The sequence below is a fragment of the Hippopotamus amphibius genome, chromosome 8, assembly GCF_030028045.1.
Source record: "Hippopotamus amphibius kiboko isolate mHipAmp2 chromosome 8, mHipAmp2.hap2, whole genome shotgun sequence".
Taxonomy (NCBI): domain Eukaryota; kingdom Metazoa; phylum Chordata; class Mammalia; order Artiodactyla; family Hippopotamidae; genus Hippopotamus; species Hippopotamus amphibius.
In genome coordinates, this window is record NC_080193.1 from 137,735,296 (window position 1) to 137,753,831 (window position 18,536).

The 18,536-nt window shown below is 36.4% G+C and overlaps 1 protein-coding gene across 2 annotated transcripts in view; it reads right to left on the bottom strand.

Annotated features, from left to right (window-relative positions):
• KCNH7 (potassium voltage-gated channel subfamily H member 7) overlaps positions 1 to 18,536 on the bottom strand; it is a 442,627-nt gene that overhangs the window by 117,572 nt on the left and 306,519 nt on the right. For both annotated transcript variants that reach the window (XM_057744784.1, XM_057744785.1), the window contains exon 4: positions 2,871 to 3,299. In XM_057744784.1, coding sequence (XP_057600767.1) covers positions 2,871 to 3,299 — 429 coding nt within the window. The remainder of the gene's footprint in view (positions 1 to 2,870; positions 3,300 to 18,536) is intronic.

Here is an 18,536-nt window from a genome sequence, read left to right on the forward strand (position 1 = left end):
ACACTGATAATGTAGCTTAAATGAAAAGATGATGTAAAATATTATGCACTGATATATTAGCAAATTATTTACAGTTCTATACAGATAGCATATATAGGAGGGACTTTTTCTTCTTGAATGAAGATACAGCAACTGGAATTCAAAATCTGGTGCATGTGGGATTTAACCCGTTAAGCAGTTACATGAATTCATAAAAGTAAAATCAGGTTTAAAACTTTTCCATCTTCCCTTACCAGTGGCTCAGTTTCTAAAGTATATTAAATTATAAAGCTTTAGGAAGTATAGCTTCTCCTATGCTAATTAATGATTTTGTAGCTAAAAATGAAGTACAAAATACCCTCTGAATTTATCAATTGGTAGTCAGAGGTTCACTTTAGCATCTGCAAGCAAGTGATACAGCTTTTGAAACTAACATAGCTTGAGGCGGGAGAAGAAACTTGAGAATGGTCTCCACACTGAGTGTCCATGAATAGAATCTGGATTGAGAAACCCAAAATATTAACACATTCTCTCCCATGAGTGTGTCATAACTGTGTGCTCAAGGGAGACCTCATAAAATTGAAAACGATAAAGTTAAATCATGAAATCTGATCTAACCTACTCAGCACCACTGCCAAAACACAGCCTAAGTCTGTATCATGCACTGAATATGCATCATTTAATATTGTTTCTGAAGGTTACTACACAGTAACTCAGGTTCTAGGCAATAGGCCCATCTCTGAAAGGTCAGTATGCTTCCTAAAGATGACTACACTAACTAGACTAACTAAAATATATGCTGGTTATTTGAATTATCGTATTGGATTTACTATTGTTCAGCCATAGGATCCCTTGCTCAAAGATCAAATTTCAGAGGCTTCATTTAGTCAGGAGATAGTGGGTGTGATGTGACTAGCTGGTAGAGCTCCTTAAACAATGATCCAGTGTGGAAACTGTCCTTGATTTTATTTTCCTTTTGATCTTCTCTGGACTAGAGATTAAAGTGGATGTGCTAATTGCTCTTGTACCGCATCAAATCTGTCACACAGAAAACTGTTCCTTTTGTTTCTGTGATATTGATTTATCTCTCTTTGAATTTTTTTCCTGCCAATTCATTTTCTTTCACCTCTTCTGCCTTCTCTACTTCACTGCACCCTTTAAATAAAGATTCCCCCACGTGATTTAATCCTAAAGCTTTGGCTTAAATTTCAGAGTACCATGGAACAGATAACTCATTATTTCCTGATGTGTGTGGTTCTGAAACCCAACTCATAAGCACGATCCTCTCAAGGTCACACCAATGTTTACTGAGTTCTTGCCACGAAACAGGCAACTGTGCTGGAGACCATGGCCACGGAGGCAACTGTGTCAGCCCTCCTGTGCTTCAGAAGCCCTCAGCGACATCATTATTTGTTTGTATGTCTAATAGGAATGAAAGACATACAATGTGGAATAAATGTAGAATGTAAGAAATGCTATAATATATATAAATACTGCTTTGCACACTCAGGTGTGAAACCATTTAATTCTTCTGGTGTGAAAAGGAGAAATGGGTCCTCATGGCTATGAGTAGTAGTGTGAAGAGGGACAAAATGGGCAAGAGTATTCCCGGCAGAAGAAAGCAATGAAGCAAGAAAATGCATGATATACTTTTGGGAAAAGACAATTATTTTTGTGCAGGTTTAGAACTGAGTATATATTATGGGAGTAAATCTTGCAGGGGCTAGAAATGAGGCTTGAAAAATAACTGTGGACAGCTGGAAAAGTGCCTAGCACCCTGCACTAAGGAGCCCCGTGATCAGATTTGTGTTTTAAAAAGAAAACGAGTGGCAGCACAGGTGATGATGGGCACTCGCAGGAATAAAAACCACAGAAAACGCAGTGGGCCACTGGAAAACCCAAATCTGTAGGATTCAGAAAAGTGAGGCTAATGTATCCATACAATGGGTACCCTGGATCTTGGACCTCCCGGGAGAAGGTTCAGTGACTTAGAGCCTGGCAGCAAGGTTGCATGGAGCAGGAGTGAAGGAAGAAAAGCTTTGCATGGATGGATTGTGGATTCTGGAGACCAGCCCTGGGGTCTGAAGGACAGCTCTGGCACTCTATAACTTTGGAGCAGTTATTTATTTAACACATCTAAACCTTAGTTTCCTCATCTATAAAATGGGGCTTAATAATAGATCCTAAGTGGTAGGATCGTTGCGATGAGAATTAATGTGTGTCAAGCACTTACATTGCCTCACACATGTATATACCCAACCAACGTTATCCATTCTCATGTTAATGATGAATTGTTTTTATCATTGCCTTTTAAGCATCCCTACTTTCACTACTGGCTGATATAGGAATGTGACCATGAAGAGGGCAGAGAGAATTAAATAAATTTTGACTTTGCATTTCAAGTTGCTTTTGGTTGAGCCCCTTTCCCCTACTCACCCTCTCCCCGCCCCAAATTAGTTTATAGCTTTCTGATCACTCAGTATATCACATTTCATACATCTCTTCTTTTGGAAAGAGTTGGTCAATAAAACAGTCCTGTGATGGCATACCACTCTTTTTGCCCTGTTCTTGACTATTTACTAAATGCAGCAAAATTAATTATGCTTGAGACGATAATGTCATCACCTAGACAGATCTTAGGTTAAGCATTAGCTAATTAACACTTCATAAAGTAAGCAGGTAATAGTTATCGTTCTATATCAGAAACAGATAAAGAAGCCAGAAGAAACCAACTTACTCACTAGGGTTCAGAAAGGAAATCAGTAACAACTCTGAATGTGGAACTCATATTTTTAATAGACTCTACTCATATATCGTCTCCAAAGGTATAAAGAAATTACTTTCCTTACCCCTTCATATATGTCTCCATATTTAAAAAAATACACACATACCTTCACTGGCATGTCGGTCTCTAAATATGTTCTTGGGGTGGACATCGAATCCTTCTATATCATGAACTGATGAAGCCCTCCGTATACTACAAATGCTCTCCTTTGATCTGGAATGAGTCAGGTGGGAGCTTGACTGCAGCATGTCAGGGTAGAGTCGGTCCCATTGCCTTTTGGGAGAGGAATGGTCAAGAGGTCCGGATATATTCACCAAGGGGGAACATTTGCTGGGCTGTATCAAGGCTTTTGTATCATCTGCTTCGGAGGGGCTGCAGCTCTCTTTTGTAGGAGACTTAAAGTGCTTCATTGCTACGGAATCATCACTGTGTTTTGATGAATCGATTACTACCACATCGGGATCTTCTTGTGGTAAGGACTGCTTTCTGTAAGTGAGAACTCTCAGGCCAGGGAACTTAAACCCAAAAAGTTTCCCTACAAATGCAGACAGGAAAGAGCATTGTTACAAGACAGAGGATATATCCCTTACAACAAACAAACATTGTTGATTCATATTTCAATACCATATAAAAGTTATTAATAAATTCTTAAGTCATTTATAGTTGGAATGAGGTATACAGCAGAAAACTTCTCCGGGACCAGTATAAATTATCATATAAATTGTAAGAAAGTAGTGAAATAATTTTACCATGTTTCTGGAGAGTTAGATGTACTCCAGTGACACAAAAGCATTATCTGGATGATGTTTTATTTTAATAAATTGAAAAAAGTATTCACTATTCATCCACTTTTTTAAAGGGAAACTGAAGGTTGGAGTACAGTTTAGAAAGAAAAAGAAGGGATGGGATACTATGTATAGAAGGGCCAGACGCAGGAAAGATTATAGTGTGTGCATGGGGGGTGGGGGTGAAGGAGGTTTTTGTATTGGAGGGAAGGGAATGAGGTGGGGAAAGGAGTTGGCCTGACATATCTAGAAGGTTTGTACTGGATAATATTGCTAGTCAAGCGTGGATGGGAAAAGTGGGGTCAACCTGTATGAGATGGTCCTTATTCCGTTTGGGATTCTTGAAAAGCTTTTGGTTTCACAGAGAGATGTAAACATAAGAATTTCTTTTTCCTGATTTTTGTTTATTTGTTTGTTCCGATGTCTAAGAATATGGCATGGGATGTTATACGTATCTCAGATTGGTTGATGCTTAGAAGTGCAATTAAATACAAACATTAAGAGGTAGATATTAGGAATCAAAATATTAGCTAATAAACACATAAACTTACTGGTAGTAAAAAATGAAAATTAAAACAAGATAATACCAATTTCCACTCTTCAATTTAGCAGTAAATGAAAAAAGAAACATAATATCTAGTGCTGGCAAAGAAAGCTGATGAACATTCTGATACTCTGCTAGTAGAATTGCTAATTGTTACAAATTCTTTGGCAAGCCATCTTACAATATCTATTAAAGTGAAAAAATACACTTTTCAAATACACTTTTCATTTGACTCAGGAATCCCATTTATAGGCTATTGTAAAGGCACAAAAACTAGATACAATCTTAATATCCATTAGAAGGAGAATAGTTGAATAAATTATGGCATTTTTATACTTTGTAATCATATGATGTTCTTTAAAAAACAAGAATATGTATATGTTTTGATTAGAAGGTTATTCAAATAAATACAGTTTTATGTGAAAAGGCAAGTTTCAGCTTAATGTGCTTATGGTGATATTATTTCATTAAAAATAATAAAACTTTATATCTGCCCATGTAAGTTGTATGGCAGTAGAGAAAGATGTGGGAGAACATAGTCCACAGTTTTAATGTTGATTGGCTCAGTGGGTTTGGAAGTGTGGAAAGGATAATGTATTGCCTTCTTCTCTTTATATCTCTACTGTTTGTTTCATCAAGCATGCATTCTTTTATAAATTAAAAAAATAAAGAAATAACAACGGACACCACAGAAATACAAAAGATCACGAGAGACTACTACAAGCAACTAAATGCCAATAAATTGGATAATCTGGAAGAAATGGAAAAATTCTTAGAAAAATACAATCTTCCAAGACTGAACCAGGAATAAATAGAAACTATAAACAGACCAATCAGAAGTAAGGAAATTGAGGCAGTGATTAAAAATCTCCCAACACACAAAAGCCCAGGGCCAGATGGCTTCACAGGCGAATTCTATCAAACATTTAGAGAAAAGCTAACACCTATCCTTCTCAAACTCTTCCAAAATATCACAGAAGGAGGAACACTCTCCCAAACTCATTCTACGAGGCCACCATCACCCTGATACCAAAACCAGGCAAAGATGTCACAAAAAAAGAAAATTACAGACCAACATCACTGATGAATATAGATGCAAAAATCCTCAACAAAATACTAGCTAACAGAGTCCACGTTAAAAAAAAATCATGCACTCCCCCCCACCCTCCCCGTATATTGAAGAATCTTTGCATCCCAGGGATAAACCCCACTTGATCATGGTGTACCTCAAAAAGTGGTACAAAAGTGTAAAGCAATTATATTCCAGTAAAAATAAATAAAAAAATAAAAAGGGAAAACTTCTAGCAAAAATGAAAAGATAAGAGAAAGCATTCAAACAATATTGTGTAATTCAAAGCTCTTTTAAGTACTATCTACAAGAAAATGCAGATTCTAATTTCCATTTCTATTCTACAGTAGCCTAGGTCTACATCACCCCATGGCTTTATAATCACGTTGCCCTTCAAGTCAGTCAGCTGGTGTATCTGGGCTACAATATTAGCTACCTCCTTATATTCTTTAAGTGTCATGGGCACCATTATCTTTAATATATTTACTATGAACTTTTTCTCAATGCATTGAGGATCATTTTAAAATGTGGAAGAACACTCTCAAAACCTATGAACTTTTCTGCATTATATTTGAGTATACTCTTCCAGTGGATGGTCTTACCTACACACATATTTTCAATTCCATCTTTAGCCCAAAGACTCATAAAGCTATAACTCAAGCCTAGACTTATTCTCTTGGCCCCAAACTTGCATTTTTAATGGCTTCATCAACATCTTCACTTAGAAGTCTTAAAGACACCTCAAAATCCTGTAGCAAATCTGATCTCATGATCTACCCCTCCCAGCCCAGCCCTTTTTTCTCAGTGAATGGCATCACAGTGCATCTAGTTGTATAAGCCTGAGACTTATAGGCTATTCTAGTAGTTACTGTGCTCTCTCGCCTCTGTCCCCCATATCTAATTAATCCACTACTTGTGTTCATTTCACCTCCTGAACATCTTTTTAATGTTTTCACTTCTCTTATATCCACTGCTCTCACTTTGTGGAGATAGGAAATCACATTTCACCTGATTTCTTGCAATAAGATGCTAATCATTTCCCACATTTGCATCATGTTATCTGTCCTTTAAAAAATTATTTTAAAAAATCTACCTTCTGATTGCATAGACTATGGTTTAACTTTTTACTGCTCCCAGTAACTTCCTGCTTTGGGCATGAAGAAAATATTAGCTCCACTGTCTGCAGCTTAATTTTCCCTCCTTGCTCTCTAGGATCTAGCCATGTGAACTTCTTAATTCCTCCAGAGGCCTGTGCTTCTTATAGATTCAGGGCTTCCTTGTGTATGATACTTTTTACCCTTCCTACTTAGTACGTCCTTTAGGGCTTGGTTTTGTTTTGTTTGTTTTTTAATGGAAATCTGTTGCATTTATTTTTATTTTTGTGTTATATTGGAGTACAGTTGATTAGCAGTATTGTGTTAGTTTCAGATGTACAAGCAAAGTGATTCAGTTATACATACTCTATAATAACAACCTTTAGATTTTAGCTCCAGAGTAATTTCCTGCGGGAGGCTTTTCCTTCCTTTTGAACTAGGTTAGCATTCCCTTCATAATTTTCGTAACAGCTCATAGTCATACACCTGTTGATTTTCTGATTAACATTTCTCTCCCCTAGCGAACTGTAGGCAGAGTCCTTATTTTGTTCACCAAATCCAAGTTCCAACAGAATATCTGAGCATGGTAAATGAATTTCTACTAGCAGATTCTAAACTGATAATGTGCTTCAATACTGACTGTGGAAAAGCAAAAATATTTAATTGCTCTGACCAACTTAATTAGAGAATCTTAGCCTCCCGGATTCATATTTACTCACATCTACCAAAAATGATTGATTGAGTAGAAGCCAGTAGCTGACGAAAATGGTGAACTTTATACCATGCCCTGTATACCTGATACAACACTTACTGTGAATTTTTGCCTTTTTTCAGAGGTTATTAATTGTTGCCATTTTGATCCTAGAGCACACACATAAGTGTTTTCAAACTCCTCATCATCTAGTGAATTTTATGTAAAATACTTATTACAGAAAATTCTAGAATTAAGCAGGCTAAGTTCTTACTGTAAGCTTTCATTTGTGTGCTAGTAGTTTACAGTGGTAAGTAAAATTGAAATAGAATTTATCTTTCTGAGAAAAGACATGACACAGGGCACAAACTCGAAGTGTGTTCAGCATTAAACTCTGGATTAATTAGCAGATGAGAGTAACCACTGTGTGTGTATACAATTAAATAGTGGTGCATGACAGTATCTATTTTGCAAGCATTCTTACATAATTCTACTAACAACTTTTATATGCTCAAGTAAATTGCCAAGTTAAAAATCAGTGAACTGCATCAAAGTCATTTGATTAGTTTTTAATGCACTTGGAATTGAGTTATAAAGCAGTTTACAAATCAATTCTGCAAGCTTATTACAATGCACTGAGGTCAATGCCTACTTTTATTCATTTTTCATCAGTTACATTACCCTCCTCCTTTAAAAACAATTCACTGCCTTTCTTAAATTAATGACTGCACAAGGCATTTTAGTCTGCTCCTACAGTTTAGTCATATTCAAGGTAGTACAGATGGTCTTTTCTGCATCACTAGGTTAATATGACCATGTTATGTTGCATTACAGATTTAGTTGTCTGACTGCAGTTCATCCGGAAAGAATACACACTGAGAAGTTTGCTCAGTGCTAGAGCACTTTCAGGCATGAAATATAAAACATAGATGAGTATAATCCTGTTATGGTCCTTGACACTAAAAAACATCTTTGTAGGTTGTCACCATATTTTACTATATTTGCTTTCTAACTTGAATACCTAAAACAGATACTATTTAGCCTATTAGCTACTAAAATGTTCAATAAATCTGATATAATAACAACAGAATCAGGGGGGGTTGCACATTTTTAAAACACATTCCCCAAAATAATTATAAGTATTGTTAAACTACTTACATGAACATAATTTTGTTTAAATGCACCATTTTCACTTGAGAGAGAGCTAGTTTTTAACATACATGAACTTACATATAACTACCACTACAATGTCTTCCTCAGGACAGGTCACTTCTGTGAAGCTGCTGAATATAAACTTGGAAGCTGCCATCTTCATACGCCCTGTGTTACCTTTAACTAAGAGCATTTCACATCTCAACCCAGAAGGCACTCATAGTCCCAGTGTCTGTCGCTTTAAAAAGCAGGCAAATATGACTTCAATCAGTACATGAAAAAATGTTAAATACTTGGCCCAAGGTCAAATAGGAAATCAGAGTAAAATCAAAATAAAACAGCAGTTTCCTTGATTTTTCAGTTTTACCTACAATTTGGTGTTTTCTTGGTCCATAAAGATCCACACAAGAATCTAACGAGAATCGTAGCTCTCGCCTCTAAATAAATGTAGATATACATTTTTTAAAAATGGTCTCAGAGGTTGAATAACAAAATCCTTCTCCTCCAACCAAAACCCATCTGTTAACCTCCCCTAGGCTTCTAGGATTAGTTGACTCTTAATATTTCTTCCAGTTTTGAGTTTCCTTGCATATATATTTATGCTAATAACAGTTCTCACAAATTTATAATGATCACAACTACATTTCTACCCCTATCTTCTGTGGCAATAGGAATTTAGAAAATGGTTTTACCAAACTTTTCCAAATTGAGAAAACCTCATCAATCTGAATTATTTTTCTCTCTCTCTCTCCTCTGGCTGCTGATTCTCATCTACTAGAGTTTGGAAGAAAACTGTTGTGCTAATTTTGACATGAAGCAATTTTCAAACTTAAGAATATACCTAGGAATATTAGAAACAGTAATATTTCTGGCAGAAAACCAAATATTCCTGAAAAGTTCTCCATATATTCCTAACCACTGAATTTCCTGACAATTACAAATGCCCAATGATTCCCTTAGTTTAACTTCTCATCATTTCTGCAAACTTTTAGAACTCTGACCACTTACTAATTTTACTACTAAAATCCAGTTAAACATAAATTAGAAGCATATTACTCTTGCTTGGTTCTGCTTAGCTGAATTATACATTGAAAAGTAGAGAAAAACAAGTTCAAACAATCATGCACATCAGAGAACACAGTGGGGTAAGGAGAGGACATATGTGTGTGTAAATGGGGAAAATTGTGAAGGCTATAAGCAGAGATATTTCCCTTAGAAAGGACTGGGGTGATGGGAGGTATCTTGACTGGCTCTCTGGAAACAGACTGTGCAGAAGTGTTCTGGGGAAGTGTTCTCAGGAAATATGCCTACAAGGAAAAGCAGAAGGCAGGATTGGCCAGAGGAGGTTAAACTGATATGAAAATGCAGCTAAAGCTTCAGACAGTCCTTCTGGGAGCTGTGGAGCTGGGCTAGCCTTTCAGAGTTTTGCCAGCATGAAGTCAAGGTATCTGGCTTTTATCTGCCTGTTGCAGCCAGTCACTGGCTACAGCTACCCCATGGGAAGGGCCATGACCTTGGGTAAGGCAGTTCCCTGCCTTTGACAAGTCCCAGTGAGGGGTGGAGCTGTGTTCCGCAGTATTTCCAGCAGCGGTCCCCACCCTGAGGAAGGTGTCTGAAGTAGAGTGCCTATAGCACAGATGGGGAAGGATAGCCAGTTTGGTGTCTGAAAAAAATTAAGATCTGTATAAGTCTACTATCAGCTACTATCACGCAAAATCAGAATTTGTGAATTAATATTGATGTACCTTTCTGTAATCAGGGTATTCACAAGTCTGACATTTAAATTGGAAGCCTTAAAATCACTGTGGGACTTTTCTCTAACCAGATAGCTTTGGATGTGCAGAGAAATATAACTTTAATCTCTGAGTCAGAGAGAGCAACAGATCAAATCTGATGGGAGAAACAGGGAAGATAATTGACATATCTGACTTTTCTTTTTAGGAATAAATTTCCACAGAGGCACCCTGCAAGGAGATGTCTTTCTTACTAACATGTTAGGAGGATATGATGATGCCCATGGGCTGCTAGAGCAACCCATAATCTTGTCAAAGAAAGCAGTAGTTGGCGGTTAGACTGGGGGAAAAAATCTTTCAGTGTGAACTCAATACTGACCTGGATAACCCTGATGAGTGGGTGACAAATGGGGAAGTGCAACCAGTGTGATCTTGGTGTTAGTGACAACAAAAGGTCACCAGGGAGTCCAATGACCTGGTGAACCTGCAGGGAATTTGGACCCTTTAAAGGAGCAGAGGTGGTCAGTGATGCCTTGAAAGACTAAGGGACATTTTGTAGGGCGAGAGATACCAGAGAAAAAGCAACATCTTACAATAAGGCAGTAAGTATAGGAATAGGAAATCCTATTAGGAATCCTGAAGCAATGTGAGTCCTGCCCCAGTAGCAGAGGACGCACATGTGTGGAGATGAGGGGATGTTACTGCTGTAGCAGGAGTGAGAGTGACCACAGGAGCCGTAGCAGCAGCAGAGAACTTCTGGAACAATTTCACAAATGCTGATGATGTCTGAGAGACACTGCTTCCAACCCAGCTGGCTCTTCACGAGAGCAAAGAAACAGAAAACACAGGTTTAGAATAAGGGAGATAAGGCAGAAAACAGGACAGGCTGCTGGACTGCTTTTAGCCACCCAAGGTTAAAATCTGTCCATGAGGAGGCACTGGAAATGAAAGCAAACATATCAGTATTATATATAACTAATTAGGTTTCTATTTCTATGTGATAACTGCTTAATAAATCAATGTATGATTTACAATACTGCTATTTTGTCTCTCTTTTATAGAATTCTTTCTTTCCCAAAAGCCAACTTGAGTCCATTCATGTTGTGTGAAAGTAATAACATCTTCACCCAGATTGACTCAAGGTGACTATGGAGTTGTTACTTTGACAGGGGCTGTCTTGATGGAGTGTTTCAAACACAAATGGTACGGATGCCAGTTACCCACATCCTGTATGAATAGGGACTGTTCCTGATTTAGGTGTTGCTAGGTAACACATTCTTCCAAATGGTATGCACACGGGGCTCTGATGTGGACATGCTGACTGAGGCCATCATTAACATTCATTGCTAATGAAAGGATAGAGCATAGGTTTTTCAACTACCAATAATTTTCTTGAGCTTGGAAATATGTATTCTGCCCAAATCCTAGGGAGGAAACATGATATAAAGTTGATTGCAACTTATGACTGAACTTTCCTCAGATTTCTTTTAGCAAACGTCATGGTTCCTTTTCCTATGAGAAACTTAATCTTTAAAAAGAGGAAACTTCCAAGCACATGATAATAGTAAACATTAGTTGCGTTGTAAAACCTTTAATTAAATTCATCTGAATAATAGATTGTTTCTATAGTAATGCTTGCTGAGTGGGAAACTCTATGTTACTACTGCAGCTCTTCTTCTTTGAATTAAAGAATGTCTTTTAGCTCCAGTGGCGAATAGTAAGAACATTGTGACTGCCCTTTTATAAACCAGCTATACAGACAATTTCTTTGTTCCTTAGCTTGAGGTCTGAACACTGAAATACAAATTTGAGGGAGTAATGTAGCTATTCAGGCAAATGTATATTTTATGTGTCAATTATTCAGATTATTGAATCCAAAGCATATGAATACATTTTTAGTGGCTTAAATTAGCTAAAAAATTGCCTAAATTACCAACTGAATTTTGTGTGTATAGACTTTGCTTTAGCAGAAGCTTTTAGAGTAATTCAAACTTTTATTTTAGTAAGCATAAAAGTAAAAATTCTCTTTTGATTTGGAGAGTATAATTTTAATCATTTCAAAAATAATGGAATCTCCTTTACAACACCTTAATGAAATTAAATGAAAAAGTTCACTTTTGAAAATAACTGTGAGAATAAGATGCTATAAAAATTTAACTTTATTATAATTTTGCTTTTAGCTTCACTTAAAATTTATCTTTATGGTTTTACCTAACCATCAAGTAGCTTAGACCAGTAGTTCTCAAACTTCAGTGTATATCAGAATGACCTGAAGCATTTATCAAAACACAGGTTGCTGAATTTCTGTGTTTCTGAATCAGCTGTTCTGGTAGAAGGCCCAAGAATTTACATTTCAAGCATGTTACAAGATGATGCTGATGGTCTTACTCTTGGAGAATCAGTGACTAATGCACATTCAGTAGGAAAAAAATACTCAATATAAAAATAACATTCATAAATTTATATATTCTACAAATATGTATTGGGTACTCACTGTTTACAAAATGTTGGGGTTATGGAAGAAAGCACAACATCCCTGCTATTAATTAGAGTTAAGTGTTCCTAGCTACTTTACACAAGGTAGGTTTCTTTAGTTTTCCACAGTCCTCACCTCTCTCACTCTTTATTTTTATTCCCGACCTTCTTTACTCATTTATGTTTATCTACTAGGCAAACAGATGTGACCAGTGTGGTAGTAGAGACAGGTATGAGGTATCATGATGTCACAGGGGCAAGAACAGGGAAATCTCCCTGGGTGAATTAGGAACTTTACACAGGTAAAGGGTGCTTTGGGAAAGGTATACTAGAGAAATGAAGGCATTCAAACAAGATGTATAAAATGTATGGTGGTTTCAAAAAATCACCACGGAAATATGGGATATGATGGCAATGGGTTGGGGGTGGGAGGGTACTGTGATGGGACATGGGACTAAAGAGGTATCCAAGGCCAGAACATGGGTCTTCTTCTTAATGCACATGGCTTTGGAGTTTCATACTTTTAGGCAATAGAGAACCATCATAGAGATATAAACAGTATAGTATTATGATCAGTAGTGTGATGTGATTCTGAGGAAAAGAAACTGAAAGCAGAGATACCAATTATGAGATCAGTGCATCAGCTCAAGAAAGATGTTTTGAGGGCCTGAGCAGGCAATTACAGTGGGCTATATGAGAGAGATTCACAAGGTGCGCTTGCGAGAATCTGACCACTCTTTGGTTGGGAGAAGAGAGGATTAGAGAGAAGGAGACGTTTAGCACGATGCCCAGATTTCTGGCTTGGGTGGCTGGCATGATGACACCATTCACAATGTATGAAGGGCAAGAGTTTTTTGATGGAATAGGATAGATGGTAATTGGGATGGAAAGGCAAGTCTTAGCTTGAAAATGCTGTTTCCAGAAATGCTAAAATCTTCCCCAGAAAAGATGTCCAGTGGGCAGTTGGATATATGAAGTTCTAAGTAATTGGAAAAGTCTAGAGAGAGGTGTGGGCTGGAGATACTGATTTGAAAGGGGTCTTTATCTTGTAAGGCATCGATAAGTTTGCCCAGTCAGGGTCTATAGAGAAGATGACTAAGAAGAGAAGAAGACTAAGAGCAGCTTCTGGGGCATAAACAGATGGTGTTTAAGAGTTTCGTGTTTAAGAGGAAAAAGAGAATGGTACTAAAACAGCTGTCACAGAGGTCAAAAGAAGCAAAGGAGCGTGGTGTCATGGAACATAAAAGAACAGAGAGAAGGGAATCAAAAAGTAGCACAGTACTTTCAACCTAGAGGATAACACCGAGAGCACAACATAGAAAGCCCATCACAGTGGGCAGAGCAAGAAAGGAAATAAGGGAGACAATGAGTAGGTGTGGAAAATCCAAATGCCTATAAGAAGAGACAAAAATAAAAGTGCAGGAAGCCAAGTACAAACAAACAATAAGGAAAGGTGAGGACTGGGGCAAACTGGAGAGTATATACCCTGCCTAAAGACGCGGTCAGTATTCTCTTCCAGCTCGTTGCAAATGTGTGGCCGCATACTCAAATGTTCCCAAAATAAGCCAGCGATTTTCTTTTTTCTCTTTTTGGCCACACCACACTGTTTGGGATGAAATTCGGGCCCACGTCAGTGAAAGTGCCAAGTGCTAACCACTGGATCACAAGGGAATTCCTTAGAGATCTTAATGTTATGTGTATTCTTCCAAGTTTTAAATGTTGGCAACACACTTAACTAATTGCAACTTAGAAAATATTATTTGATGTAAACAGATGTATCTGTTTAAGCATAGGCTGTTCTCAGCAGCGGGAATATAAGGATAAGGGAAAGAGCCAGTGGCAAACAGAGCTGAGAGAAGGGGCATGGGTGAGCACAGATTTGGAAGCAGTGGCAGAGGGCATGGGTTTCAAGTGGAGACAGGGGCTTCAGTTAAGATTTGTCACTTGGGGGTGAGATGTATTTGTAGAGGATGGGCTAATTAAAGGACTTCCTGCCTGAGCCCTCCGTCTTCTTGCTCTGAGGTGTGGAAGGTGAGGTGATCTGTCTGACAAAGGAGGTGGATTTGACATGAGAGTCATGAAAAGCCTGGTGAAGTTTTGAAATACTTGCTAAGGGACAGAGATGAAAGGTATGTAAAAAAATTAGGATCTCATGTATAATTTTTGACATATAGTGTTGATCATTTATAAATTAATGTGATAAAATTCATTATTTTTCTGTGACTAAATAGAGTTAACTTGGACCTGTTTTCTTGTTGGGATATGTTTCAAATTTAGTAAAATAAGAAAACTTCATGGATTTCTGACCCTGATGGAAACAGTAAGTTAAGTAGGCTTAAACAAAAAACTATTTCAAATTGATAAGAGGAGTGAATGTGATTATTTAAAATTTGTTTGGGGATATGAGCTTAAGGTCAACATGTATAGCGGCTCAAACTGATTCTTTGGTTTTAAGACATGATAAGAACATAGAATGCATTCATTTTCTGTTGGGTTGTATATTGTCAAATCAAGATTTTTTTGTTTAATTTAGGTTCCCTCAACCCCCTTAAAGAAATGTTTAACAAATAGAAATGTGTATGTGTGTCTGTGTGAACCAGACTGGCAATCCTAGATCTCTGCTATAAAATAGAAGAAATAAAAGATTTAAATATACCTGTAAATAATGTAAAATAAAACTTTAAAATATTTTACTTAATAAAAACAAAAGCCTCTTAAACTTGATGACAATTAAATTTGAAATTAATAGTGTAAGCAAGAACACATAATTTGGTTATCTTCCATCTTGTGCAAATATTTCATAGCAACAGGTATTAGAGAAGAAAAAAGAGATTAGAGTCTCCTTTTGCTCTTATTTCCTTTAGATGTGGCCCCCTTTTAGTTGATTAAAAAAGTGGAATTTTCTCTTCCACTCAGTATCAGTTCCACTTTTCTAATTGTAGAGTTTAAACCATCAATGAGAAAAGGTTTAATTATTTTATTATTTAATTATTTTATTTGGTATTTATATTTATTATATAGTAATTAATCAACTCAATTGTGCAGTATTTATTAATTTGATAGTTATACCTATCAGAATAATACTCTCTCCTGTACTTGCTTCATTCTAGGGGACTTAAGTCATCTATTTGTGGCTGGTCCTATATCTTCGACAGAGATTAAGTTTGTGAAAAATGAGTTCTTCCCAGAGAAAGCTGCTCACTTTTGTTGTGTTGTGTTCCTGACCCATAAACTAGATATTTGTACTGAGAACTGATCCACCTTTTTATTCAATACAAGTCTCCAGGTTTCCAGAATTTATTGAACCCAATTTATCACAGTGCCTTTTCATGATGCATCTTTTCTATTGTGTACTTATCTCCTTTTCTGTTACTTAATATTCTCAATATTTCTTTTTCATCTAAGTTTCTTGTAGCTCCTTCACATTTTTCCCTTATTCTGTTTACATTTCAGGAGAGGCAGTGAAAGTTATAAAAACCCACACCTTCTCGAACAAACAGTAGCCTTTCCCCATTACTTTCACTTAAATCCCAACACTAAGGGCATGCATATACCCCCTGACACACACACACACTTACACACTCCTTATTTAGATAAGAAATTAAGCTTTTTGAAAGTTGAGATGTTTTTACAAAAAGGGGTGTATCAAAATTTGATTTTCTTTTATTTCTTCATTGGTTTATTTGTTTGAACAATGTTTGAAATAGCCAATATATTATTTTACACAGGGAGTAAAATTATACCTTAAGGGAAAAAAAAAAGGAGTTTTCCAAAGATCAGAAATGATACAAAGTAGAAAGCAGATAGTATTAGAAGCTACCAAATGTAATTTGTCTCTCTTTAACTTTTCTGCTTGATTTAACAATCAACTCTTCAAAAATTGACATCAAGTAAAGAGAAATTTAAAGCATATAATGACAGAAGGTATAATCAAAACTAATATAATGGTTGTAAATAATAGGCCTTTGTAATGCTCTGGAAACAATTTTATCTGCACATTTGTACTCTCTCCAATGATTCCCTGTACGAGTGACAGCTGCAGTATAAGGAAACCACTCATGTTCACATAATAACAGTCTCTACTGAATTTGCTATGACTTGCACAAGAGAAGCTATTTTAATCATAGTATAAAGTTGCACAGATTATGTATGATACCCTGGAAGGCTACTGTAAAGATTATCTTCCATTCAAGAAATCAAAGTTTCAATTCTCATTTGTATTTCAGTATGAAATGAACATTTTTAAAAAATATCCCCTTTTTTGACATATGGCTGATACTCTACTCCCTTTCCCACTCCCATCCAATTTGATGGACCATGAAAGACAACTCTCCTGGGGGAGTATGAAGAATTTTTGAAGATAATAAAGAAACAGAACTAGGCTTCCCCCCAAACAAATGATCTTATTGACATTCACAACCAAAATACAGGCTGACATCACCTAAAGTATACTCGCAGGAACCATTCAATAATGACTAAGTTTGTTACCAGAAAATATAAAGAAATCAAAAACAGTCATCAACTTAAAGGAACAAGTCCTTGCTATTACAATAGTTTCTGTAGTGCTTCAATTTTGTTCTAAATATGTCACCTGGGGGCCTGACGAATTGGTGATTTTGATAGAGAGTTTTCCCCAAGTGTGACATTGCTCAGAGTAAAATATTCAGAATATTGGAATTGTATTACTCTGGTATATTTGCCCCAACATTGCCTTAACAGGATACTGTACTGTTATTCAGATGTACCTAAGGAAGTAACTGATATTACAAAAAATTTTCAGCTGGTGTACATTTGATTTGTGTTCAGTTTACAACATAGGCTTTTTGGACTGTGTGTTTTGTTTTACATATTTTTTGTTAACTGATTTACATATAATGTAACAATTTCTTTTTTCAAATATTAAAGTTTTGTGTTAAGACTTCCAGCTTCCCACAGACAATGACAGTACCTTAAATTTTCATTTGCTCATAGATCCTCCTAAACACCATAGAGATCAATAAGGGAAACAAGTAAAAACACCCATAAACTATGCCTAAAGAGTAATTAGAGAAAGAGACATTACATACTTTAATTTACATGTAGTCAGGGAAATAAATGCCTAAGACGAGCAGAATTAGCTAAGAACACACTGCAATAGTCAAGCAGAAACTAAGTGGAGAGAAGGGGAGTACAAAAGTCTCTTTAGAGTAATGGAACACATATCAAATAGGGTTTACCCTCAGAAGAGGAGGGTTTCACACTGAGTAAGAAATACTGAGAGAAGTTCTGTGACCTGAATGGACAAAGCACTGGTTACTAGAGAGATAAAAGAAAGTGGCTAGAGAAGTGCGCAAGACCCCAGATATCAGCCTTGGAAAAGCATTACTTCTTGGAGAGAGGGGAGGGATCTTCAAAGGTGGAATTGTCCCTTGGAGGCTGGGAAATAAGAAAGCGGATAAATATAAGGCTCCCTTATATGAGGGAATAGAATAATCTGAAGACAAAAGCAAGCAAACACACAAAAACTGGCAGTGGCATACATTTTAAAGAACAAGCAACCCCTCTCCCCACAAACCTCCCAAATTTACAAACTCCTTGCTATATACAAATGAGACTTTGAACTGAAAAATTTAAAAAGGCACTCAAGACCTATTCCCTTTGCCCCCAACCAGATTTCTTGCTAGTGATGGTCCAGGAAAGTCCTTCATGTATAGATATAAATAAGAAAACTAATAATTGTACAAAGATATCATAAGAGGAAAAGAGGAAATGGGAATAAAAATATACTTTGCAGAGGAAAGTGTGTTAAATATCTGGTTATGAAACAGAATAGATATAATACACCCCAAAATAAACTTAAAATTTTAAACAAGTAACTACAGATATGAAATAAGATTACAAATTAGGAATTTAAGAACATAGAGTAAAAACTGGACAAATAAGAAGAAAATGGAAAGCCAGACCTGAAAGAATGCAAGTAATAAATTCAGGAAAGGAAAAGAAAATCATCTAAAAAATTAAGATCACATTACAAGCAGACCACAAGAATAGAGGTTAGAAATGAGAGACGCTAAGAAAATAAAATAGAATAAGGAGAGAAAATAAGATCAGAGAGAAAGACAGGCAAAGAAGGTGTGCAACATTCATATTATTTGAGTCCCTAAAGAAGACAATAAACCAAAATAAATAAAATAAATATCAAAAATTATAATTCAATAAAATTTCCTGAACTATAACATGAATTGAATGT